The sequence below is a fragment of the Xiphophorus couchianus genome, chromosome 22 (genome assembly GCF_001444195.1).
Source record: "Xiphophorus couchianus chromosome 22, X_couchianus-1.0, whole genome shotgun sequence".
Classification (NCBI taxonomy): Eukaryota; Metazoa; Chordata; class Actinopteri; order Cyprinodontiformes; family Poeciliidae; genus Xiphophorus; species Xiphophorus couchianus.
Window position 1 is genome coordinate 13,317,644 of NC_040249.1, and position 27,463 is coordinate 13,345,106.

Below are 27,463 nucleotides of genomic sequence, written 5' to 3' on the forward strand. Positions count from 1 at the left end.
TTTCCACAATATAATTGTTTCATGACTAGAAATATTTTGAAACATCTGCATTCAACCAGACTAAGTGTCAAAACTTCACCATGAGCAGCATGGGACATGAGGTGTTAATCAATTGGTTCTCAGGTATGGATTAAGAGAGCACAGCCAACCACTAACTTGTTAAAAGAAAGCAAATGGCACAGATGATTTTAATTACTTAGAAACCGTCTCCATCAACTTAATTAGTGTCACCAGTTAAGTTTCAATGTAGCTAAACCAGAGGTTGGAAAACCAGTAACTCATGGCGATCACAAATCACAGCTGCTGCACATATGTAATGAAAATGGCTCCAAAAGCAAAGTTAAACGCTGCACTGATTTAAAAAAAATAAAAAATTAAAATAGGAAAAAATAAGCAGGTGTAAGTACTTTCTGTCACCTTCCCAGACATAAAGACAGCATCGTTCTCTTTCCTAGTAAGACTCACACTGTGTCCCAAACTTTTACTTTTCGCTTTCTGTCTCTTTGCCATGTAGATTTAAGACTGAAGTGTGCTGTTCACCAAACTAGCGGCAAAGCAACACATGTTCAGTGACAAGACCGCTTTGCATCAGGTCGTCCTGCCCTGTGCAGAGGCTCAGCTGTGGACTCACTGGGACTTTTACTTGGCTTTAGGCAGTTCTGGTTCAGCGTTGTGTAAAATAGGCAAGGGCACGGGTTTAGTGGCGCCGTTCGTCCCCTCCACAAACATGTTAGGAATGTCCTGGCCAAAGTAGATCTTACTGTTGGCCGCTATGGCCTGGTACTTCATGAGCTCCAGGTATTTCGGTGTCAATTTCAGCTGCAAAGATTTAGAAGAAAAACAGCTTATTATTAATGCATATCATCTCATGAAAATACTAGCGTGTCTCTTAGCACGACATGGCTGAAAATAAACCCAATACAGGTGTTGGAACAACTTGAGAGGGTGGGAGGAGTTAATAACAGGTTCAGGATCTGACTCAGCTGAGGAGGATAATTTTATGGGTAATCAAAACGTTACATTTCTAGAGGATAAAAAAGGTAGGAGGAGGATGTGAAGGTTTTTTTCAATAAATTGCCATCTGGCCTCATTTATCAAATATAATATTCAGTCTTTAAATATTCTGTCAGTCAGATGGTATAAAATGAATCCTGTCCGCACAGCAGCTTTGTGCTTATTGACAAGTCAAATAAGTCTTTCGTTAATTTATTTAATTAAAAATTAAACTTAATTTGATAAAAAGAAATAGAAAATATACATTTTCTTCACACATAATGATATATTTAAAGCATATATTATTTTTTATGATTATGGCTCACGACTAATAAAAAAGCAAAATTCAGTCTCAGTAGAAAAGTAATTGAGATCAATAAAAAATTATTATTGTTATTATTTTTTAACAGGAATGTTAAGGCCTAACCCTGACTGTATGCAGGCATGTGACTGGAGAGTTGAGTGGAAGGAAAAAGTAGAAAAAGGTGCATAAGCATCAGAGATAATCAGTTTTAAGATGATTGTGAAGCAAAGCACATCAATTAGATATATCCATGATTGAATCAGTTTTTTTTGAAGTGTCTAAAACAGAGAAACGGTTTTTAAACCATCGCAGACGTCACAGAAACTTCTGAGAATCTCATCACGCGATGCTAACCTTCTATTTCAGAAATCTTCTTCTCCGTCTCTTTCTCCATGACTTTCTGCTTGTACTGGATCTCTGCTACTTGAGCAACCTTTTGAGCCTCTGTTGGGTAAAACAGGGAAGAAAACAGTTAACTGTGCACCAAGACATTAGCAGATTCATCTACAGTAAAACAACAGATTTACCAATAATGGCTTTCTTCCTTTCGGTCTCTGCTTCTTTTTCTACCACTTTCTGAGTCTGTGCCGTTATTAACAGGCGGGTCTTTTCAGCCTCCCTGTACATGCACACACATAAAAAAGTTTTGGAAAGTGTTTTGCCATCATTCATCTGAGAGGATGAGTTAAAAATAAATAACAGTATTTACTAGAAAATGTGCACTAAAGGATTATAAACTCACATGAGTTCAAAGTTTCTCCTGATAGATTCTGGGATCTTTGGCTTGGTAACACGGACTGCCTTTAACCAACAAGTGAACGTAAAGCGGAAAGAAAAACAATATGCGTTGATAGAAAATTGATTATTTTTATAGTATAGTCAAAGTTCAATGATAAATCATTTACCAACTTTGTGTCATGAAGTAGAGAAATGAAGAAATCACAGTTCAAGTAAAGCGTTTTTTGTTTTAAATACCTGAATTGTTAGTCCAGGTGCCATCGCATTAAGATCTTTCTGTAATGCAGTCTTCAGATTCTCATCTATAATATCTGTGAGACACAAAAAGGCAAATTGTGTCAACATGCAATCAATACCACATGAAGGAGTTAGGAAGAAAAAAAAAACAACTAAAAACTGCATTAAAGCAAAGCCAATTTCTTACCAAACAACTCAATGTAGACCTCCTGCAGAGTGTGCACGCTGCAGAACTGGTTCAGTTCATGGTGAATCTTGTTGAAAATTAAAGTTTTGTCATAATCAGCTGTGTAGTTCCTAACAATATCCACCACTGAAAACACAGATTCGCACCGTTAAAGATGGTCAAATTAATATCAGACCTGGGAACAAAACTGCTTTTCATTCAGTCACATGAATGTTACGTGGAAATGCTGTCTAAATTTCTACAATCTAGAACAGTCAGCTTTTGTTTCTTACCATTTAGAAAGTTATCTGTCTTTTGTAACACCAGACAAAACGAAAACATGGTACAATGGAAAACATGGTTTTTGCTGCTTGTCTGAATCCATAATTTAACACAAATTCACAATTATAAATAGGATACAAACAAAATCTTATTTTGCTTTCTCTATTTACATCTGGTTTGTGGACCTCCTGAAATATCTTGTTTCATGACCAGTTTATTTATTTATTTATTAGCTTTTTCTTCAATCATGATTTTCCTTCATTGCGTCAGACAGGCGTTTTGATTTTCCACCACAAGATGGCGACAAAATAACAAGGTATTTCAGGAATGTGACTGTATTAAACAACTGAATGCTATAACCAAGAATCTTTTGTGTTCACACTGGCCCCGAAAACGAAAAAAATAATGAAATAAAATAAGATAAAAATTCTGAATAATCAAATAATTGAGAGGCCACTTTGACGACCGTATGAATGCTTCGTTTGTTAATGTGACTCTTTTTGTAATGCAACTAAAACATGTTGGTAATTGTGCTTACTTTTTCGCATCAAAATAATAGAAGATACTCGGAATAAAAATAAAAATGGCACAGTTCTTTTGGCTGACCTGGGAGGTCAGTTTAAGATGTTAATTTCCAGGATATTACATATCAAATGGGCGGAGAACTGAAGACGTTTCCTCTGAGCTTGGACGCTGACAATGACAGAGTCCGTCCAACAGAGCAACATGACACATTCTGGCTATTTTCTATGGATTTTCATCTCCTCATGTGGTAAGCAAAATTTCTTTCTTTGTTTCTTATATTCTTTCTGTTTTTCTTCTCTCTTTCTTTCTTCCCTTATTTTGTTCTTCCTTCCTTCCTCTTTTCTTCTTTCCTTTCATTCTGTTTTTCGTTATTTCCTTTCTTCCACTATAAATCTGTAAAAACCATCTCTGATACTCATAGGTATAATTGCCGGTAATGTGAAGAATCTGCCTCATGTGATAAAGTACCAAACAGCGACACCTCAGAGGTTGCAGGGCATGCCTCTTCCAAACGATGTTGCTGCTGCACACAAGGTAACAAACTTTACATCCTACCCAACAAGTACCTTTTAAAAAGTTCCCATCTTGAGCTAAACACACTGTTTCTTCACTTTGTGTGATTTTATGAAGAAAAACCCAGATGTAGTTCAGTACTCTGTTAGTATTGCTGGGAAAAACCACACTCTGCACCTGGAGAAGAACAAGTAAGAATACTTTAAATCTCTTTAAGTCTATTCTTGTTTATTTATTTGTTCTTCTTCTTCTTCTTAAATCTATTACTATTAATAATTTTTATATTGTCACCTTTTCAGAGGTTTTATTGGGAAAAGTTTTGCTGTGACCTACAATTCTGATCAGGGTACCCAAGTTTCAACTTCCTCCAACCATGAGGTATGTCCATTTCCTGTTTGCTGTTGGCATTTTATTTGGTAAACTTGAATTATAGGACAAAGTACTTATTTTGGCTTGGCTTAATAAGCAGCAGAAAATTATGCAACACTTTACAGAGAGCAAGAGAGAGAGAGAGAGAGAGAGTTTGGCCTGGCACTGAATGCTGTCACAGCTTGTCTCTGCTAAATGAAAGTGACAGGGGGTCAAATTTCACTGAGCAGCTGTGGCACATTGGTCAGTGTGTCCAATTCAAAGTGAAGAATGGACTCTCAGGACATCCTGCAACATGAAAATACTTAATTTTACATGTCTCCTTATGAGATTAATTAATTAGTTTGTTTGTTTATACATTTATGTTTTCCCCACATTTTCTTATGGTAATTAAAACTAGCTAACTAACTATAAGATGTTAATCTGGATAGTTAGAGAACAAAAGATCAAAATACTGTTGAAACCATCTCTGGAGATAATGAGGGATGTTATAGGATTAAAAAAACATGTATGTACAGGGAAATAAATGATCAGATTCCTCATGTTTCATGTACATGACTGCATTTCTGGTAGATGATCTAACCTGACCTAAACTGAGAGGAAATGTTACAAAGAACTGTTTGTGGGCTTTTATGGTTGTTTTATATTTCAAATGGTCACTTTAATGTCTATTTATGTTTTTATTACTGAGTGGTTGTCGTGTGGCAACCCAATGAATGCTAAGTGTTTTTTGTGCATTACTTTAAACTGTTTTTCCCTTTTGTTTTATTTTTACTTGTGTTTTATGATCTTCTTTTGATATTTCATCCTGGTATTTGTGTCTATCATGTGGGTTTTATATTACAGCATCAGTAGCAGAGCTGTTATAGCTCCACAAGCTGCTCTGTAATGCACCATTCAGCACTATGATAGGCTCTTTATCCATTGTGTAGCTTTTCATTATAATTCCAGGTTCTTTTTATTTATTTTTAATCAAAATTAACAGATGTATCTTGCGTCATGATTGTAATTCTTAAATATATCTCGCAAATATCTGCAACCACAGTGATGGAAAGATTGTGCCTTCATTTGTATTCCGTTTAAATAAATCACTCAAACTATTTATTCTTTCGTGTTTTCATTCAGAAGCCTTTTGTTTGGGTTCAAAAGTGGTTACCTAGCAACCTCTAAAACAAACACGATAGCAGACAGCTAACGAGCTAATTGTTTTACGCTCAGAGATGTGTATGGTTCTGGGAATGGATCGTTTACTTAGTGAGAAGGAAGAGCGGGATACGCTTACCTGGATAGATAAAATACCTTTCTCCAGGCCAAAAAAAAACATCAGCAGGGACTTCAGTGATGGAGGTAGATCTTGTCTTGTGTCTGTAACTGCTAGTCGATTGTTTATTCAGTTTGTATGTGTCAGTTTGTGTTTTTATTGACTTGGGTACTCTGTGTATCTACATGCTGGACCCTCCTGCAGTGATGGTTGCGGAGATTGTTGAGCATTATTTCCCAAAGATTGTTGAGATTCACAACTATATTACTTCCTGCAAGACGCAGCAGAAACGCAACAACTGGAACCTTCTCAAAAAGTAAGACGATCCGCAGCTTTGTATTTTATTACATCTGATTCCTGGGAATTATTTCTGGTATTCTTCTGTCAGGGTCCTGGTGAAGGTATGACTAACATAAAATATGTAAAAAAAAAAATATATATATATATATATAAATAATAATAATAATAATAATAATAATCTTGGATCATTATATTGTAAAAATTCCCAATAATAGCAAATTTAAGTTTATTAGTAATGACCTCAAGATTAGTATTAAAAACTGATGTTTCCATGTTTATGGTTCTATTCATGGTGACAAGGTTCACAGAACAATTGGCCCTCAGCACCATAGATTACCCATCATTTATACTTGTTATGTTGAAACATATATGGTGTGTTTGATACTGAAAAGCAAAATCTTCCCATACTAACCAAAGCACACAGTTATAGTGTCCCATTAGTTTTTAGAAAATCCAGCAGCATCAGGCTTGTCATTGCAGGACAAAAAAGATTTTTCCAAACAACTGGTAATTTTAAAAAAAAAAAACAGCCTGGGGACCAGTGGCTAAAACAAATAGGGCTTTGTCTTTTATATGAAGCCGGAATTTATTGTCATGTTCCATGTTTTTCTGTGTGTTTATTTTGAGTTTCCTGTGTCTCTGAGTCTCGGTGTTGTCCTGTCTTCCCCTTGATTGCTCCCAGGTGTTTCTCGTTCCCCAATTACCTCCTGTGTATTTAGTCTCACCTGTGTCTCTGTGTGTTGTCGGGTCCTTGTCTATGTGTCCTGTCCATGCATGTAGCCTGTTGCTACCAGTGCTGAGCACTAGCATTCCGCTCAACTGTGCTGCCAGGTTTTGTAGACTTTGGATATTGTTTGAGCCTATTTTCACCATTAAATCACCATAATCATCTCATCCTGGGTCTACTGCGTCCACCCTTCACCACACCAGTTCATGACATTTATTGATCATAGATTAATTTGTTCATTGCTCCACTTTAGGCATGAATATAAAATTTTAAATATGTTTCATAAGAACTGATAGAAATGTCTTCAAAATTGAAAAAGCGCCAGTCTGTCGCAGACAAGTTTCACCTATTTTTACAAATTGTAAAAAAGACAGAAAGACTGGTCTTCAGGTAGTGGACTGGTTTTCTATGCAATGCAAATATTAAGTTACATTTTTTTTCTAGGCCTTTTCATCAAGTCATCAGAAAACACCAACATGCACTCCCTCACCCACATCCTGGTAACTGGAGTTACACACAGCCAAGAACAAATTTATGAGCCACTACTGTAAACATAGCTGTCCATGTGGGCTCATTAGTAAATTGCATGCCGTTTGCTTTCGACTTACTTTTTCTGTAGTAGAAACATATGTTTCTCTGTATGGTCAGGAAGGTGTTTTCCAAGCTGGACTTTTATGTCTCAGAGGACATGGTGGAGAAGATTGTTTCAAGCACTCCTAGTGTGATACTGCCAGTGCTGTTTTTCCTCAAGGAGAAGATAGAGAAGAAACTGACATTTTCAGGTACTATCTTAAATCTTCTATTGCATCATTAATGTGGTTTTCAAGGTAGCAATTCATCACAAGACAGTGATGAAGAAAAATTACAAAACTATCATAAGGTTGATGACAAAAATGTAATTACACAAGCTAAAGTGCTGATTTCAAGTAAAGTGTGATGACTCTGCTGACTTCCTGAATGCCATATATGTAGGATTTAAAACTTTAATTGGGTATGTTGTGGGAAATGTTAGATGACAATGCCCAAAATGTTTCTATTTTTGTCTTTTTGGTCTGAAAAGTGTAATTTTAGACTTTCTAATGTGGTGCTATACTCAGCTTAACTCAAAGTTTATTTATAGAGCTCTTGTAAAAACAATGGAAGTTGACCAAACGGCTGAACAAGTCAATAAATGCAAACTTTACAACTGCAAACAAAGCTATGATCGTTGCAAGCAGTGTTTACTCTTTACAAATGATGTGGATAAATGAATTTGAAAATAAGCAAATTTACTTTTAAAAATATATCAAGTAAAGAATAATATTATTTGGAGTCCAAATCAGGCTTAAAATCTTGTTTTACAGGTGTTAAACTAACAAGACATTTTTTAAATATAAATATTCAGAATAATATATATTTTATCTGTTCCTTTTGCTAAAATTGTTAGAATGTTATTTTATAAACTCAAGTGGAAATAAAATATGTAAAAAAGACCATATTATGACCCACTGGGTCATAAAAAGGAAAACTCCCAGTATAAAAACTAAACACACTGTGGATTTCTAGTGTCTTTATTTTACATGACAATTCAAATAAAACCACTCAGCTTAATATTCTGATAAAACAAACAGGTCCCCACTAGTCTGTTGTCACTAGTGATCACATACCACCCTGTGAAATAAAGTAAGAAAAAGTTTTGAAACAAGAAAACATTTACTAGAAAAAAAATCTGGGATTAATGAAAAATATGGAAAGAGAAGGGAACCATGATTTAAAAATAACAGATATGAAAACAAAAAATCAAGATTAAGAAAAATATAAATTTTAAGAGGTTTTTATGTTGAGCTGACCAATCAGTACAATCTGTTTTTCAAATGGCCTTTCTGTGTTTCTACAAACTCTTTACCAACTTCCATCACTGCTGTTTCTAGCTCTATCGTGATTTTTAAACTATTGTCTTGCCAATCCTGAGATCACTGGTCGTCCTGACAACGCCCCTCATATAGCAGCTGCCTCCTTTGAAGACACCAGACCAAAGTCTGATTAGAAAACGCCACAGCACGATGGTGTGAATTGGGGATATGCGTCTCTTCCGTTTCCTACACATCGTTTGCCCCAGTAAGCTCACTCTGTGAAGCTGACCTCAGACCACTGCCCCCTACCTTTAATACTCTCTCGTTTTCCACTTTCATCTGCAACCATCCTCTATCTGCAAGGGGGGCTCGGGTCTCTTTATCAGCTCCTATCATCCAGATGGTCCTTATCAAGCAGTGAGAGCTCAGCACTGTTGACTGAAAGACAGATTTTCTCTCTCTGTCCTCTTATCTGACATTGTCTGTTTCCTTTTGTATTCCTCATTTATTTGCTAACCTCTTTACTTTCAGTTATTATGCTCACCAGATTTGTCAGATTGAATCTCTTTAAGATTTCTTTGCTTTTGTTGTGTGCTTATTTTTTGTTAGATGTAGAAATTCAAAAGGCCGAAGCAGAAATTGTGGCTCAACTGGAAAAGATGAAGATTACAGAGCCAACAGTGTATGGGAAAACTGTTACTTTGAATTGAACCTAAAAGTTTTTGTTTTTAAAAAAATCAGTTGCTCTATTTGTGATGATGATTAGAATAAACCAACATTTGACTTGTTCATTTTTGTATCACAAAGGGTACCGCATCAAGTGATATATTTCACAGAGATGAGCCTTTCAGCAACCCGGCAAGTCATACTGGAAAAAGAACTTCAGATTGAGGAACTTCAGGATATTCTGAAGGTACACTCATGCAAGCTCATTTCAATTCAAACTTCTGACTGGTGAAATATCTGCAAAAACATCCATCTTCCTTTATAATGCTCTGTGTGAGGGGAAGCTTGCTCATGTTGCTGCACAAGTGTGTGTGTGTGTGATGTGTCACACCCTGTGTCAGCAGCAGTCTGAGTCGCCACTGGCTCAGCGGATATAAACCTTTTTGTTGATCTTTTTCCACATCTGTTTAAAATGAACATAGAAAGCAGAATGGTGACCTACATTTCCAATTTCGCCTTCTAGTTCATTTTTCCTTAGGTAACCTACCTCCAGACTGACATTTTTTCTCTCTCTCTGTTTTCATGTACTTAGAACCTCTGGGTGAAAATGAGCAAGTTGGAGGAGCTCATTCAATTGAAGGACAAGCGCATTGAACATCTGACAAGTCTTTCAGAGATGTATTAAACTAAATTAATGCTTGCCAGTCCGTGAGTCACCTCCGGCTATTTTTTTTTTCTTTTGCCACATCGGTATTTGTTTTAAGATGTAATTATTAAAGAACAACTACCGTACATGTCCGTCCTTCCTTTTATTCTATGTTCTAAACATATTTGGATATAAAACATTGTACACCAAGATGCAAGTTTTTGATAACATTTCATCTTTTAAGCTTTTATGTGACTTCCATACACGTGACCATATATTTATATGTGGTCACGTGTGTATGTTAGTCGTATGTGACTATTTCTGTCTACAATGTGGGGTTGTGAGGACCACTGGTCCTTGTGGCGACATTTTCTTGGTCCCCATGAGGGGAAATGGTTTTGGACTAGGGTTTATGAGTCTGTGATGGTTAGGTTGAGGGTTAAGGTAAGTGTTAGGCTGTAGAAAATGAATGGAAGTCAATGTATCGTCCCCACAATGAAAACACAACTATGTGTGTGTGAAGTTAAATCAAAGGATGATTCAATGCAGCATTTAAGGATGCATATGCAACCAGATCACTGCAGGCTTTTTACATTTTTCTCTAAATCAGTTTTCTATATCTGTTTTTCAGATAAGTTGTGCAAAAGTCCTAAAATAATTATTCTGGTGTCATTTGTTACATTACATAAACATCCCATTTTATACTTCGCAATTGTCTGCAACCACGGTGATGGAAAGATTGTGCCTTCATTTGTATTCCATTTAAATAAATCACCCAAACTATTTATTTTTTCCTGTTTTCATTCAGAAGCAATTTGTTTTGGTTCAGAAGTGGTTACCTAGCAACCTATGAAACAAACACATTACCAGACAGAGATAATTGTTTTACGCTCAGAGATGTGTATGGTTCTGGGAATGGATCGTTTACTTAGTGAGAAGGAAGAGCGGGATACGCTTACCTGGATAGATAAAATACCTTTCTCCAGGTCCATAAAAAACATCAGCAGGGACTTCAGTGATGGAGGTAGATCTTGTCTTGTGTCTGTAACTGCTAGTCGATTGTTTATTCAGTTTGTATGTGTCAGTTTGTGTTTTTATTGACTTGGGTACTCTGTGTATCTACATGCTGGACCCTCCTGCAGTTAAGGTTGCGGAGATTGTTGAGCATTATTTCCCAAGGATTGTTGACATTCACAACTATATTACTTCCTGCAATACGCAACAGAAACGCAACAACTGGAACCTTCTCAACAAGTAAGACGATCGGCAGCTTTGTATTTTATTACATCTGATTCATGGGAATTATTTCTGGTATTCTTCTGTCAGGGTCCTGGTGAAGGTATGACTAACATAAAATATGTAAAAAATAAATAAATAAATAAATAAAAATAATCTTGTATCATTATATTGTAAAAATACCCAATAATAGCAAATTTAAGTTTATTAGTAATGACCTCAAGATTAGTATTAAAAACTGATGTTTCCATGTTTATGGTTCTATTCATGGTGACAAGGTTCACAGAACAATTGGCCCTCAGCACCATAGATTACCCATCATTTATACTTGTTATGTTGAAACATTTATGGTGTGTTTGATGCTGAAAAGCAAAATCTTCCCATACTAACCAAAGCACACAGTTATAGTGTCCCATTAGTTTTTAGAAAATCCAGCAGCTTCAGGCTTGTCATTGCAGGACAAAAAAGATTTTTCCAAACAACTGGTAATTTAAAAAAAAACAAAAAAGCAAAACAATACAAAACAAAAAAAAAGTCAACCATGTTTTTTTTTGTTTGTTTGTTTTTGGTTTTGTTTTAAATCCTTTCCATTTTTCTCACTGTCCATAGTAGAAATGTAGAAATAGTAGAAATTAAGTTTGCCTTAACAAACTTAACGTTTGTTAAGGCATTTGTTTTAGCCAGTAGCCAGTGGCTAAAACAAATGGGCTTTGTTATGTAAATGAAGCCGGAATTTATTGATCATAGATTAAATTGTTCATTGCCACTCTGATCAAATCCAAAACATTACTCATGAATATAAAATTTTAAAAATGTTTTATAAGAGCTGATAGAAATGTCTTCAAAATTGAAAAAGCGCCAGTCTGTCGCAGACAAGTTTTAAAAAACAAGTTTTACCTCCATCTATCCATCTATTTTCTTACACCCTTTTACCTGGTGGGGTCGGGAGATGCTGGTGCCAATCTCCAGATAACGTTCAGGGCAAGAGGCGGGGTTCACCCTGGACAGGTCGCCAGTCTGTCGCAGACAAGTTTAACCCATTTTTACAAATTGTAAAAAAGACAGAAAGACTGGTCTTCAGTTACTGGACTGGTTTTCTATGCAATGCAAATGTTAAGCTAAATCTTTTTTCTGGGCCTTTTCATCAGGTCATCAGAAAACACCAACATGCACTCCCTCACCCACATCCTGGTAACTGGAGTTACACACAGCCAAGAACAAATTTATGAGCCACTACTGTAAACATAGCTGTCCATGTGGGCTCATTAGTAAATTGCATGCTGTTTGCTTTCGACTTATTTTTTCTGTAGTAGAAACATATGTTTCTCTGTATGGTCAGGAGGGTGTTTTACAAGCTGGACTTTTATGTCTCAGAGGACATGGTGGAGAAGATTGTTTCAAGCACTCCTTGTGTGATACTGCCAGTGCTGTTTTTCCTCAAGCAGAAGTTAGGGAAACTGGCGTTTTCAGGTACTATCTTAAATCTTCTATTGCATCATTAATGTGGTTTTCAAGGTAGCAATTCATCACAAGACAGTGATGAAGAAAAATTACAAAACTATCATTAGGTTGATAACAAAAATGTAATTACACAAGCTAAAGTGCTGATTTCAAGTAAAGTGTGATGACTCTGCTGACTTCCTGAATGCCATATATGCAGGATTTAAAACTTTAATGGAGTATGTTGTGGGAAATGTTAGATGACAATGCCCAAAATGTTTCTATTTTTGTCTTTTTGGTCTGAAAAGCGTAATTTTAGACTTTCTAATGTGGTGCTATACTCAGCTTGACTCAAAGTTTATTTATAGAGCTCTTGTAAAAACAATGGAAGTTGACCAAACGGCTGAACAAGTCAATAAATGCAAACTTTACAACTGCAAACAAAGCTATGATCGTTGCGAACAGTGTTTACTCTTCACAAATGATGTGGATAAATGAATTTGAAAATAAGCAAATTATCTTTTAAAAATATATCAAGTAGAGAATAATATTATTTGGAGTCCAAATCAGGCTTAAAATCTTGTTTTACAGGTGTTAAACTAACAAGACATTTTTTAAATATAAATATTCAGAATAATATATATTTTATCTGTTCCTTTTGCTAAAATTGTTAGAATGTTATTTTATAAACTCAAGTGGAAATAAAATATGTAAAAAAGACCATATTATGACCCACTGGGTCATAAACAGGAAAACTCCCAGTATAAAAACTAAACACACTGTGGATTTCTAGTGTCTTTATTTTACATGACAATTCAAATAAAACCACTCAGCTTAATATTCTGATAAAACAAACAGGTCCCCACTAGTCTGTTGTCACTAGTGATCACATACCACCCTGTGAAATAAAGTAAGAAAAAGTTTTGAAACAAGAAAACATTTACTAGAAAAAAATCTGGGATTAATGAAAAATATGGAAAGAGAAGGGAACCATGATTTAAAAATAACAGATATGAAAACAAAAAATCAAGATTAAGAAAAATATAAATTTTAAGAGGTTTTTAAAGCAGCTGCCTCCTTTGAAGACACCAGACCAAAGTCTGATTAGAAAACGCCACAGCACGATGGTGTGAATTGGGGATATGCGTCTCTTCCGTTTCCTACACATCGTTTGCCCCAGTAAGCTCACTCTGTGAAGCTGACCTCAGACCACTGCCCCCTACCTTTAATACTCTCTCGTTTTCCACTTTCATCTGCAACCATCCTCTATCTGCAAGGGGAGCTCGGGTCTCTTTATCAGCTCCTATCATCCAGATGGTCCTTATCAAGCAGTGAGAGCTCAGCACTGTTGACTGAAAGACAGATTTTCTCTCTCTGTCCTCTTATCTGACATTGTCTGTTTCCTTTTGTATTCCTCATTTATTTGCTAACCTCTTTACTTTCAGTTATTATGCTCACCAGATTTGTTAGATTGAATCTCTTAAGATTTCTTTGCTTTTGTTGTGTGTTTATTTTGTTAGATGTAGAAATTCAAAGGGCCGAACCAGGAATTATGGCTCAACTGGCAGAGATGAGGAGTACAGAGCCAACAAAGTATGGGAAAACACTTTGAATTGAACCTAAATGTTTTTGTTTTTTTAAAAATCAGCTGCTCTACTTGTGATGACGATTAGAATAAACCAACATTTGATTTGTTCACTTTTAAATCACAAAGGAAACCGCATAAAGGGAAATTTACCCCAGAGACGAGCCTTTTAGAAAGCCGGAAAGTCATGGTGGAAAAAGAACTTCAGGTCCTGGAACTTCAGGATATTCTGAGGGTACAATCATGCAAGCTCACTTCTATTCAAACTGCTGACTGGTGAAACATCTGCAAAAACATCCATCCTCCTTTATAATGCTGTGTGTGAGGGGAAGCTTGCTCATGTTGTTGTGCAAGTGCGTGGGTGTGTGTGTGTGTGTGTGTGTGTGTGATGTGTCACACCCTGTATCAGCAGCAGTCCATGAGTCGCCATCGGCTCAGTGGATATACTTTTTTTTTTTTCTTTTTCCACATTGGTTTAAAAAGGACAAAAAAAAAAAACAGAATGGTGACCTACATTTCCAATTTCTCCTTCTGGTTCATGTCTCCTTAGGTAAACTACCTCCAGACTGACATTGTCTCTCTGTTTTCTGTTTCGTTTTGTACTTAGGACGTTCAGGTAAAAGTGAGGAAGTTAGAGAAGGTGATTCAATTGAAGGACAAGCGCATTGAACATCTGACAAGTCTTCTACCAAAGTAAAATACAGCTAACCTGTCTGTGAGTCACTACGGGCTCAGCAGACAAAAACCTTGGTGTTTTTATTTTTGTCTTTTGCCACATCGGTATTTGTTTTAAGATGTAATTATTAAAGAATAACTGCATGATCATTCTTCCTTTTATTCTATATCATTTCAAACACATTTGGCTCTAAATTATGATAAATTATTTTTTTTTAATATATAAGTTATTAGATACAGTATATGCAAAACTTATTTGCAATATTATAAATGTTTTATTTTAGCTCCTTTCTTCCCATTACCATTTAAAAAAACCATTCAGTATGAGACAACCACAACCTTAGGAAATCCAAAATGAAGTTTCCAAATAATGATTTAGTTTCTTAAGGGAAAAAAAATATCCAAATAATCTGACTGGTTGACCCAAAATTAAAATACTAAAGATTTTTATGTAACTGGCAATTAGTCATATTATGTTGCTGCAGTCCCATTAATTTTGCATTATTGAGAGCTTTGGACATAAAAGAAGAGTCAAAGCAATCTTTTCCAGATTGATAGATGTGAATGATGTGTCTCATTTGATCTTGAATATCTTTAGGACACAGTTGAAATTCAGGTGTAGCAATTTATAACAGAAATATTGTGCAGTTATTAGAAAAAGGCAAATCAGACTCACAATCTAAGGGATGTGCAACTGAGTCGGATCACTTTTTCAAAACTGTACATTTTTATGCATGTTCAACAATGCAATTAAAAAAATATCTTCATATTACAGGTCTTGCAGTAATCTGTTTCTATGTAATTTCCCCTGGATGTGTGAGCAAGCGGCTCTTGAACCTTTGACAGGAAAACAAACTATTTGCAGCTGTAGGTTTGTACGAGTCATTTTCTAATTAAACTGACATTTTCAAGAAAACAGTATCTAAGTGTGAAAATGATCCAAAGATAGAACACAATTCTTATTGACGTCCTTTTTACACTTCAGTGATGAACTTTCAGAATAAATCAGTTCATTGATCAGAGATGACCAAATATAGTCAAGTGTTTCTCACCCTGCAGTCTAAAAACAAACGGTTCTTTCAATTGAAAAATATGGTTTATCTTTTTTTCTGATGGATTTTATCCAATTAACATTATACTGGAAAGTCAGGTTAGCTTCTGAGCTTCACTGTGGAATATGAAATTGTGACCAGCAGGGTGGGGATTTTTTTAAAAGTCATGTACAAGATGCACCAGAACACAGACTGAGTAGTACACAATAGTTTAACAATTTCCTTAAAACATTTCTCTTTTAAAAACATGGCTTCAGGCCAACTACTCGGTCCATAGAAAGAAAAGGTGACATGTGAGGTAAGGACAACTCAATTATTCCAAAGAAAAACGAAAACATGCAATGCAAAAGAAAACAAATTAGTAAATCAAACAAACAAAAAATAGTAATTTCAATAATACACAACAAAGACAAAATGTTAAAGAAAACACTTCAAGCAATGGAACAAATAGTTGTTGTCCAATTTCAGAGTCCTTTCAACAGGGCCAGAGGAGTCATGCCCAAACAACCACCGGCAAGACAAGACAGATTCCTAGATTCTCAACTAGATTAAAAAGAAGCTGATGTAGGAAAATGAAATGGGATCAAAAAGGAGCTAAGAATCTGCAAACATTTAAAATGCTTGAAGAACTACTGAAGATCTAAAAATAAAGACTTTTTAGTGTTTTAAACAGGATTTACTGGCCAATGACACAAATTGAAGTCAACTAATGTTACAGGCTTGGTCACTTATTTTACCATAAAGTCCATCTAGACAACATGCAGAACTGAGAGAAATTGGACATATTCAACTTCAGCATCCTTTCAAAACCTGCATATCTTTCATACACAGTAACCCCAAAGTTTGACTATTTCTCACCAACTTCCTCTATTTGCTAAATATTTCCTTTTTTAAGCAACATGTATAAGGCTGGCTGTCTTTGTTCAGCACACTGTAAACTCACCATCTGCTGGCACTGAGGAGTACTACACCCTGACCACCCACCCATCACCCAACCCACACACACTCACACATCAAACCAGACAGGAGAGGTACCAAAATAGGTTTTATTATTATTATTATTTATTTTTTTTTTTTTTACATAACAATGTCAAAACTGGAAAACATGTTTGCATAAAAACCTTTTAAAACAAGAAGACAATGTTTCAATTTCACAGATTGTACAAAATATTAACAAAAAAAAATAAATTTCATAAGTGAATCATACCCCTCCTTTTGCATCAACATTTGAACCCGTCACCAAAGCAATGCAGAGCGTAGAGGTCAGGTAAACGAGCATTAGTAGTGTCCACTGCGAGCTGCGTTTTCAGTCAACTAGAATCCAGGTGGTGCCATTTTTTAGTTTATAGGACTAACTAAATGTTTCAGTCTGTGAGTGTATCTCTGGGAGTGACCCCATTTAATAATTAAGGCTTGAATTCTGTATAGCAAAAGATGATTAAAGTTAAAGAAGCCTAAAGTGAAAGAAAAGAATAACAAACCCAAAAACCCATTAAATTCTAGCACCAACTTGCAATTTCAGCCGTTATCTTGAAATGAAGCTGCTCGTTCCTGGGACTAGATTAAAATTAAATTACAATCAAACTGAACAAACACAGTTGTGTTGAAAATAATAGCAGTGCAACATCACTAACTAGATCAATCACTGTTCTGGGTGAAAGCTAATAATTTGCTGGCAGGTGTAGTGGAGTAATAGAAAACCAACAGAGACAACAGCCATGAGTGTTCATGTTACTGAGTCATTAATTATTAATTAAGAGAGCAGCCCTTGTTTAAGGGCAGAAGTTGCGGGCTTTCAGTTTGCAGGTATGAAATATTGGTCAATGAGTACAACAGAAATATTTTCATAGTAATTTGATTAAAAAGTTGACTTGGAAAAAAGGAAACAGTGTGTTAAATGGTGGCTGCTTTGCTAAAATGATCTTAAATGCTTTATAATTGAACCCAAAACCAGAAAGATGTGGATAAAGAGACAAAACAGTTAACCACCAAACACTTTCCTAAGCTGAGGAAGCTGGAATACGTGACCACAGGAACCAAAAGTAGACTCCATGCTACAGATGTGAAGCACTTAGGAACAATGATGAACAACTAAATATTATTCCAGCGAGTCAAAGAGACCGCAAGAATTTTCTTCAATTTTTGCATTAAATGTTTGAGTTTGAAGATTCTAATATTCCCTTAGCCTCGCTTTCTGTAGAGTTATAGCAAGTTCGATTATTTTTGTTCTCAATAGTAATTGAGAACAAAAATAATAATTCCGATGAATGGAAAGCAAAGTTAAGGTTAAAAACGTTCCGTTTTAAACCCACTGCTTATATTTTGAGCACAACTGTATGTTTAACAGCTTATTACTAATCAGGAGCTGTGTGTTGCCATTAGACCCTGAAAAACCATCAATATTACAATCATCAGCAAATTATCAGAAGTTTCCAGTCAAGTTTTAAGAGCAGAGAAAGTAAACAATGACAAAATTGGAAGATTTACACAATTAATTCAACCTCAACAAAACCTTATCCTCACAATATAGACAGCTACTGTGAGTTGACTGCATACAAAAAGGTGTTAGGTGCAATCAAACATTCACCATCAGTCGTTCAGTTTAGGCTTGAATACAATTTTTTGTTTTACTTTTTCTTTTTTACGTAAAAGCAAAGCGTTGCTCAATAATAAATCAAACAATGATTAGAATAAAATAAAACGTCCTGAGAATTTACATTTAATTATATCTGAACAAGCTGTATAAGGAGAAAATAATGGGTTATATTTATCTGAATTAAAAAAACAACAAAAGAAAATAAAACATGCATAGCCCTGTTAATCAAAACCAAACAAGCATGCCGACATCCTGACAAAACAAAATCCCACACCTCTACTGATTTACTCCCTGTTAAGCATCTTAATTTAGTTTCATAAGACAAAAAATATGAGTTATGTCCCTTTTCCTTCACAGTAAGTGTCACAGAAAGTCAGCAAACCAACAGATTAAAAAAAAAATCATCCATAAAAATAAAGCAAACAGCCAACAATCTGATTTATCCACTACTCTCCTCCACGAAGCTTCAAGATCTCTGAGTCAAAGGAAGATTAACAGCTGGGATTATTTTTATTGTATCTTTAATGTTGAAACATCTGTATTCAACCAGACTAAGTGTCAAAACTTCACCATGAGCAGCATGGGACATGAGGTGTTAATCAATTGGTTCTCAGGTATGGATTAAGAGAGCACAGCCAACCACTAACTTGTTAAAAGAAAACAAATGGCACAGATGATTTTAATTACTTAGAAACCGTCTCCATCAACTTAATTAGTGTCACCAGTTAAGTTTCAATGTAGCTAAACCAGAGGTTGGAAAACCAGTAACTCATGGCGATCACAAATCACAGCTGCTGCACATATGTAATGAAAATGGCTCCAAAAGCAAAGTTAAACGCTGCACTGATTTAAAAAAAATAAAAAATTAAAATAGGAAAAAATAAGCAGGTGTAAGTACTTTCTGTCACCTTCCCAGACATAAAGACAGCATCGTTCTCTTTCCTAGTAAGACTCACACTGTGTCCCAAACTTTTACTTTTCGCTTTCTGTCTCTTTGCCATGTAGATTTAAGACTGAAGTGTGCTGTTCACCAAACTAGCGGCAAAGCAACACATGTTCAGTGACAAGACCGCTTTGCATCAGGTCGTCCTGCCCTGTGCAGAGGCTCAGCTGTGGACTCACTGGGACTTTTACTTGGCTTTAGGCAGTTCTGGTTCAGCGTTGTGTAAAATAGGCGAGGGCACGGGTTTAGTGGCGCCGTTCGTCCCCTCCACAAACATGTTAGGAATGTCCTGGCCAAAGTAGATCTTACTGTTGGCCGCTATGGCCTGGTACTTCATGAGCTCCAGGTATTTCGGTGTCAATTTCAGCTGCAAAGATTTAGAAGAAAAACAGCTTATTATTAATGCATATCATCTCATGAAAATACTAGCGTTGTCTCTTAGCACGACATGGCTGAAAATAAACCCAATACAGGTGTTGGAACAACTTGAGAGGGTGGGAGGAGTTAATAACAGGTTCAGGATCTGACTCAGCTGAGGAGGATAATTTTATGGGTAATCAAAACGTTACATTTCTAGAGGATAAAAAAGGTAGGAGGAGGATGTGAAGGTTTTTTTCTATAAATTGCCATCTGGCCTCATTTATCAAATATAATATTCAGTCTTTAAATATTCTGTCAGTCAGATGGTATAAACTGAATCCTGTCCGCACAGCAGCTTTGTGCTTATTGACAAGTCAAATAAGTCTTTCATTAATTGATTTAATTAAAAATTAAACTTAATTTGATAAAAAGAAATAGAAAACATAAATTTTCTTCACACATAATGATATATTTAAAGCATATATTATTTTTTATGATTATGGCTCATGACTAATAAAAATGCAAAATTCAGTCTCAGGAGAATAATACTTGAGATCAATAAAAAAATTATTTTTTTTTAACAGGAATGTTAAGGCCTAACCCTGACTGTTTGCAGGCATGTGACTGGAGAGTTGAGTGGAAGGAAAAAGTAGAAAAAGGTGGAGAAGCATCAGGGATAAACAGTCTTAAGATGATTGTGAAGCAAAGCCCATCAATTGGAATATATGCATGATTAAATCAGTTTTTGTAAAGTTTATTTACACAAAAATTAACTGAATTGAGTCAAAGAGTTTTAGGGAGGCTCCCAAGTTGTGGGCGGGAGCTGGAGACGTTACCTCAAGTGTTATCACACAGACATGAGGAAATGAACTAACGCCATCACACTTCTGCATTCCTGAACCCAAGACAACGTCACAAGCATCTAAACTGAAATTCAAGTAAATTTTGTACTTTATTTAGAAATCAAGGTCCCAGAATTTAGATGAGGAGCGAAGAGGAACAGAATCCAAGTTACATGAAGCCCGATGTGAAGTTTTCAGTCAGTGAAGAAAAACAAATCTGTTTTATTAGTTTTATGTTTAATTCTGAGAAACTGAATTTTGGGATTTCATTAGTTGCAACCCATACTCATCAAAACAAGAAATAACCGTAAAAAATATTTCACTGAATCTATATTATCCATAGTTTTCCTTTTTTTTAGTTTTATTAGACACAAAAATGAGCTATTCAATGATATTGTACTCCATTGGGATCCCACTGTTCATCTTCTTACCCTGTTTGCTTCTGCAGATTTGGCAGCAGTGTAGTATTCTGCATCAGCCTTCGCCTTCTCCCTTGCCAGGAAAGCAGCGTCTAAAACAGAGAAACGGTTTTTAAACCATCACAGACGTCACAGAAACTTCTGAGAATCTCATCACGCGATGCTAACCTTCTATTTCAGAAATCTTCTTCTCCGTCTCTTTCTCCATGACTTTCTGCTTGTACTGGATCTCTGCTACTTGAGCAACCTTTTGAGCTTCTGTTGGGTAAAACAGGGAAGAAAACAGTTAACTGTGCACCAAGACATTAGCAGATTCATCTACAGTAAAACAACAGATTTACCAATAATGGCTTTCTTCCTTTCGGTCTCTGCTTCTTTTTCTACCACTTTCTGAGTCTGTGCCGTTATTAACAGGCGGGTCTTTTCAGCCTCCCTGTACATGCACACACACAAAAACGTTTTGGAAAGTGTTTTGCCATCATTCATCTGAGAGGATGAGTTAAAAATAAATAACAGTATTTACTAGAAAATGTGCACTAAAGGATTATAAACTCACATGAGTTCAAAGTTTCTCCTGATAGATTCTGGGATCTTTGGCTTGGTAACACGGACTGCCTTTAACCAACAAGTGAACGTAAAGCGGAAAGAAAAACAATATGCGTTGATAGAAAATTGATTATTTTTATAGTATAGTCAAAGTTCAATGATTAATCATTTACCAACTTTGTGTCATGAAGTAGAGAAATGAAGAAATCACAGTTCAAGTAAAGCGTTTTTTGTTTTAAATACCTGAATTGTTAGTCCAGGTGCCATCGCATTAAGATCTTTCTGTAATGCAGTCTTCAGATTCTCATCTATAATATCTGTGAGACACAAAAAGGCAAATTGTGTCAACATGCAATCAATACCACATGAAGGAGTTAGGAAGAAAAAAAAAAAACAACAACTAAAAACTGCATTAAAGCAAAGCCAATTTCTTACCAAACAACTCAATGTAGACCTCCTGCAGAGTGTGCACGCTGCAGAACTGGTTCAGTTCATGGTGAATCTTGTTGAAAATTAGAGTTTTGTCATAATCAGCTGTGTAGTTCCTAACAATATCCACCACTGAAAACACAGATTCGCACCGTTAAAGCAAAAACTATGCGGACTAAGGATAGTCAAGTGAATGTCCATGTTAAAAACTTTTCTTAACATGTTTTACCTGCTGTAGGGACCAACATGTTAACCACTTCTATCCTGTCAAAATAAATCATAACGCCGCCACTGTGTAGAGAAAGAGAACATAAAAATATATATATACATTTTTAATAAAATAATTTTCTGGATGTGGGTTTGTTTCCAAAAAGATATTGCATCATTAAGTGTGGGCGTACCTTGTTCCACAAGGCACATTCTTGATCTCATCGGTCTGAAGCGTAGTCTGAAACAGAGACCCAATAATACACATTTTTATAATATCTTATTTAAAGCCCAAATTATTGTAAAGTAACACTAGTGTTGAAACATGTTAACAAAAACAACAATATAATGTTGTCAAATATGTAAACTGCATGATTAATGTTCTTGGAATTATAATTTGTCAGAAATTAAATTTTTTATCTTGTGGCTCTGTGATGACAATGTAAATCATAATCATCACTGAAGGACGCAAGACCTTTTCAACCCCTCTACTAAAAATAAAAAAGCAGAAATTACCTGCACTGATCTGTATGTGGTGATGAAAGGCAGCATAATGTGATATCCTGGGCCATTGGGAGAGGTCAGCAATGCGCCACCTCTGAAACAAATATAAACAAATGCTTTGGTCAGAATTGACCACATACGTGGACATGACTTGCAATCATCAGGAAATCTCTTAATTACAGTAAAGATCAACAGGGAACAGACACAGATATTGGTGAATGGCACCAATCACTAGCAGAAGATGTTAACACTAATTAATCAGTTCTGAAATAACAGTTAAATCCTGATCAACAGTTGTGTACGAACTGTTCTCCCTCCCCCACACACACACACAGTGACATCGCATATTCTCGAAAAACAAATGATTGTAAATGACTGAAAAAGTAGTATTTTTATAGTTACACACAATTGCTGATTTAACAATCTAACTTAACAGCAAATCAAAGCTTTTTCCCTTTTAAATATGACAACTTATTTATTCTGACTGATCTTGTAGAAAGAAAAATGCAAAGTCTTGTGATATTATATACTTTAACATTTTAAGGTGTCAAATAAAGCCATATTATTTACACACAACAATACCTGTAGTAAACAGCAAGGTGTCCTTCCTCTATCTTGTGAATAGAGGAGTGCAAAAGGATGGCCATCATCCCTGCCATTGCTGAAAATACTGCCCCTACATGCGGCATCGTCATCCTCACTTGCTGTCACCTTCAGGAAAAGAAAGAAGCATAAACAGTTAACCGTTTGTGTATCACTTAACAATCAAACCATAAATAACAGATGCGTTCAGATACACAGAAACTGTCTGCAGACAAGCTTCCAGCCACTTGCCATTTCTTGGTCAACTATTGCTGAAAGTAATACCAAAAGTCTGATTTTGATGCAGCTTATGACCTGTAAGTAACACGTTGTCCTGTCCAACCTGTTCAATACACAAGGCAACAAAAAGCTGCAGAAGAAATATTTGAGCCATGAGACATTGATGATAAAGAGAAAGATAAAAACATGGATGTTATTTGTAGATGAAGCCCACAGTTTTAACTTAAACAGACGTAAAAACGGGTCTACAATATCGTTCATTTGCAATTTGGAAATCCCCACTGCACAATTGTTCACCCAGCAAGTATAATGTACCCTATCGTTAAATCAGGTGAGTTCAAGTAAGGCTAGGCTAACGCTAACAAGAAATGATTAGCTTGCAGAATGAGTATAATACTGAAATTGTTAAATATAATTTGAAATAACAGGATAGCACATTTTTACTACAGCCATGCATTAGTCAGAGTAGTCTCCACAGCAGACAGGAGACGCTGACTGAGCATTAGTTTGATCAGGCTAGCCTGGTAGGCAGACTTAGCTAGCTAGCTCTCATTATCTCTTCGGAAGTCAGCAACTGTCAGCATATTGAGCTTAACGGTAACTTTAGCAGAAAGCTAACAAACTACCTCACCTTCTACATTGCTGAAGCATAAACATAATCATGTAAGCGATAAAGTAAACGACTGGCTATTGACATAAATTTACCACAATATCGAACCGTCTCCACCTCTGGTTTTATCTTTCAGCGACCCATCCCCCTCACACCGCCTCCTCCTCCCGCAGCTTTCTGTCAGCGCTACTGGGCTGGGCTGGAACTTCCGAATCCTTTCTGAGATCCGGATCTTTGGGCGCAGCTCACCTTAAAGAACCGGGTCTTTCGGCTCCTGAGCGGTTCTTTCTTCTGTACGACACTTGATGCTTAAAGTGAAAGCGTAAGTAGGCAGGTTGAAGTTTGTTTTTCTAAGATGAGAATATTTTTGCGATTGGGTAAGTCTAAACGTTAATAGTTAACCTTTTAACTCCTGAAAGAGTGTTATTGTTTTCATCCTCGGAAATGTTCTCCTTTTTGTTTTTCAGTGGAGATCAGAGATCACTGATGATGCATTGAAGATATATAGTTATCAGAACCAGCCAATTTTCTTTCGCTTGGCTTTGAATGCTAATCAGCAAGTCAAACAGTAAAAATCTTCCTTCCCCCCTGCCTTTTCATTAATTGCATCAAAACTAAGAACTGCCACCATTTGGGCTATAAACAAATCATTCAATAGCACATATTGTTCAATGCACTTTTTTCAGTTTAATAAAAATCAGGAATCGTTAGTGACAATTTAAAGAATTAATGAGGATAATCTTTTCCTGCCTTTAATTTCTGCCTGATTCAAAACTACTAATTGAATAAACTAACATGTAGCACTTTTTTAAAATTATTTTTATGCATAATAATCAGCTGGCTACCCTATTTACTTTTTGTACATGGTTCATTCTTTAAATTACTCTACTCATTTGCACATTTCTTTTAATCAGACTATGTTGTTTTTAATAATTGCAGTATAATTGGGGCCTGCCGTGCAAAGCAATGGCAGGAACCTATTACTCTACACCCAACAAGGGTCTCTTTAATCTTTATTTTTCTTCCGTAACCGTTAATGCGGCTCATACCGCTGCGTGCACACCTACAAATTAGGTATCAAAACGTGCCGAAAATTCACGCCATTGGAGCTATTACTTTTGGTGGGATTTGGGGTTAACGTGGCGACATAATTCGCAAAAAACTACGAAAAAACCCCATTATAAGTCAATGGGAAAAATCCTAAAAATACCCTATTTTTGAGGATTTTCTGTGTCGTCACGAATTCACGTAGAAATGCCATTCAAATTTCATTTTGTAGATATGTCCGTGATTTCTTCGAAAGTGAAGACGGCTCGTCCATACCAATTACGGTTTGTCCACAATTTGTCTCTAAGCGACCCAAAGTTTCTCATTTTTCCTAAAATTAGAGTGTGAGAAATGAAGAGAATTTTTGACCCCAAAATAATTTTGAAATCGCCATCACGCCCACAAATATCGCACGATTGGTATCAAAATCGGTCCTGACATTGATATGCATGCCTGCTCCGGTAAAATGTTTTCGAAATTTATCTAGACCGTACGGTTTTCTGTCACGGTGCTTCAGAGCAAAGTCATGCGACAGGATTTTCTGAGGCTCTCTGAGGCTGTCTCCCATGTATTTGACTAAAATTTCAGATCTGGGCTTACAGTACGCCATGGTTGTTGCTTTTCTTCCTGCTTACACGTATCAGGACGCAGAATAGTGACGTTTGTCGAGTATCAATGACATTCAGGTTGGATGAATCCCACCAGGACGTTAGATCACCTTTGAATCGGATACGCATCCGATCGGTCTGTGTCTTTCTAAGCAGTCATTCCTCCTGTTGCTTCTTATCATTAATGGGTGTTTATGTGTTCAGTTTTAAATTTTTCTTATATATTGTGAATTTCTTTCAATAATCAATTGACATTACAACGACTTAATAGCCTTATAATTATAATGGATGAATAAATGTTTGTTTTTAGTTTCACCAAGGGATTGTGCCTCTTCCTGAAAACCAACAAAGGCAGCAGAAAGTTTTCTGTGCATGGAGATTCAAATTAAAGTGGGCTTCATGCATAACACTCAGGGTGGCCATGGTGACAGGACGTCAGGCTCTTCAGGAGTTGAACCCCTCTGAGATCAAAAATCACAGGAAGGCTGAAGCGAACCGCTTTGGCTGTTTTTGTTTGAGCCACGATGTGACTGTTTGGAAGTTTACGCTTTCTTTAAAACTCTTTGACACTTGATGATAGACTTGATGTACTTTGATATTTAAATATTGATGTGAAAGCAGGTGAATGCTCGTGTTCTTGTTGGAGCTCTTTAACAAATTCTATTAAATCTAGCCATGAATGCTTATATGATTGCTTTTTCTCTAATAGATTGATTACAATAGCCTGTCATCAGCAATAGTTGATTCTGACTATCTGTAGTTTTATTGTCTTATTTGCCCAGTTTTCTCTGTCTTACTTTTCAGATACAAGATTGTTTTATTTCGGAGCTTACTCATTTTCTTTTCTTTCCTTTGCCATCCTCTTACGGTGTCTCTCAGTTTCAACCTCCACACTTGACTTATTCTTGTTTTTCTAACAGACTCTTAATCGGCAATTACTACAGCAACAAAAAAGGTTATGCACAGGAGTTGACAGAATTGTGTTGTCATGGGATGTGCTAAAGGCAAAACGCAGCATCCACTGAGTTTAATGATCCTGAGTGCCTCTGTTTAAAATCTGTCTCTAAATCACACATGTACATGACACAGTTGGTTAAAGAGCTGCGAGTGTGATTTTGCCTACATGGATGCACACAAGCAGGCCGTCGATGATGGATGACCTCAAGTTTTGGATAAACCATATTTGTATCAGTCTGCTTTCCTAAAACGGCAACGTTTCGTAGTCAAATTACTGAGTTTATTTATACAGAGCTGGTTTACAACAAGACATATCAAAACAAACATTTCTATTTCATATAGAAACAATTTTTTCAAATCAATCTAGCTGTAAAGACAGGTTATATACATTCCAATTCAATCCCAGTTGTATTACAATTAAGTTAGTTTGTAATGCCAGCTGGCTCAAATTTAATTGGTCAAGCAACAATTAAGTATGTCATAAGAAAAAAAAAAGATGGCATCACACTGTCAATTGTACATCATTCATTCTAAGGCACGTGCAAAGTATGTAACAGGATGTATTGCAAATGAGAAATAGCCTACATATAGATTTGACGGAAGTTGATGTTTCAGAAAACTTTTAACTTCACATTTGAATCTACCTTTAATGGGGCGTCAGATAAACCAACATGAGTAAAAGATAGGAAAAAGCAGGCAGCTCTTGGCTCATATGGCTCACAAAAAACATTGTACGTTAACATTATTGCTCTCTTAGTGAATGATGCAAATTTTATTAATTTACTTATTCATGTATTTATCTACTTATTATGTAGAAGACAGGAAGCAGAGTCACGATAAAACTTAAAGCAACAACTGTGAAACACTATGGGAAAAAAACTGTCAAACAGAAGAAGTTTTTGCCTGAATAGTCTGCATCTGTGTGTTTTATTTAGAAAACGTTTCAGCATAGGTAATACAACTTGGTATAAGTTGGTATGGGTATAGAACTTGCTGCTGGTCCTCTCTGAAGTCTCAGCCCTCTTT

General features: G+C 36.0%; 3 protein-coding genes across 6 annotated transcripts; 1 reads left to right on the top strand and 2 right to left on the bottom strand.

The window, feature by feature from the left end:
* Positions 1 to 33: 33 nt before the first annotated feature.
* On the bottom strand, positions 34 to 2,589 carry LOC114137837 (erlin-1-like; the record flags this gene model as incomplete). The annotated part of the gene is made up of 6 exons (XM_028006668.1): positions 34 to 819; positions 1,652 to 1,741; positions 1,825 to 1,916; positions 2,040 to 2,098; positions 2,273 to 2,346; positions 2,460 to 2,589. Coding segments are annotated over 6 exons (507 nt in total), but the record flags the coding sequence as incomplete, so codon positions are not given.
* A 733-nt stretch (positions 2,590 to 3,322) lies between these two features.
* LOC114138132 (sperm flagellar protein 1-like) lies at positions 3,323 to 14,647 on the top strand. 3 transcript variants are annotated; one of them, XM_028007221.1, is made up of 11 exons: positions 3,323 to 3,492; positions 3,667 to 3,779; positions 3,876 to 3,949; positions 4,058 to 5,474; positions 5,593 to 5,704; positions 7,064 to 7,197; positions 8,857 to 8,929; positions 9,055 to 9,160; positions 9,506 to 10,583; positions 10,702 to 10,813; positions 14,428 to 14,642. In XM_028007221.1, the coding sequence occupies exons 4-9, from the start codon at positions 5,348 to 5,350 to the stop codon at positions 9,596 to 9,598; spliced, it is 645 nt and encodes a 214-aa protein (XP_027863022.1). In that variant the 5' UTR covers positions 3,323 to 3,492; positions 3,667 to 3,779; positions 3,876 to 3,949; positions 4,058 to 5,347; the 3' UTR covers positions 9,599 to 10,583; positions 10,702 to 10,813; positions 14,428 to 14,642. The 3 variants fall into 3 exon arrangements, with proteins under 3 accessions (XP_027863022.1, XP_027863023.1, XP_027863021.1); XM_028007222.1 differs by lacking the exon at positions 3,876 to 3,949; XM_028007220.1 differs by lacking the exons at positions 3,323 to 3,492; positions 3,667 to 3,779; positions 3,876 to 3,949; ... (3 more) ...; positions 8,857 to 8,929; positions 9,055 to 9,160 and adding exons at positions 12,135 to 12,265; positions 13,756 to 13,828; positions 13,950 to 14,055 and having other exon boundaries at positions 9,595 to 10,583; positions 14,428 to 14,647.
* Positions 14,648 to 16,850: 2,203 nt separating this feature from the next.
* Positions 16,851 to 24,081, bottom strand: LOC114138127 (erlin-1). Of its 2 annotated transcripts, XM_028007211.1 has the most exons (12): positions 23,921 to 24,081; positions 22,976 to 23,104; positions 22,406 to 22,487; positions 22,084 to 22,130; positions 21,912 to 21,973; positions 21,689 to 21,814; positions 21,497 to 21,570; positions 21,264 to 21,322; positions 21,049 to 21,140; positions 20,876 to 20,965; positions 20,720 to 20,799; positions 16,851 to 19,453 (listed from the first exon to the last, which is right to left on the bottom strand). In XM_028007211.1, the coding sequence occupies exons 2-12, from the start codon at positions 23,086 to 23,088 to the stop codon at positions 19,274 to 19,276; spliced, it is 1,005 nt and encodes a 334-aa protein (XP_027863012.1). In that variant the 5' UTR covers positions 23,089 to 23,104; positions 23,921 to 24,081; the 3' UTR covers positions 16,851 to 19,273. The 2 variants fall into 2 exon arrangements, with proteins under 2 accessions (XP_027863012.1, XP_027863013.1); XM_028007212.1 differs by lacking the exon at positions 20,720 to 20,799.
* Positions 24,082 to 27,463: the final 3,382 nt, after the last annotated feature.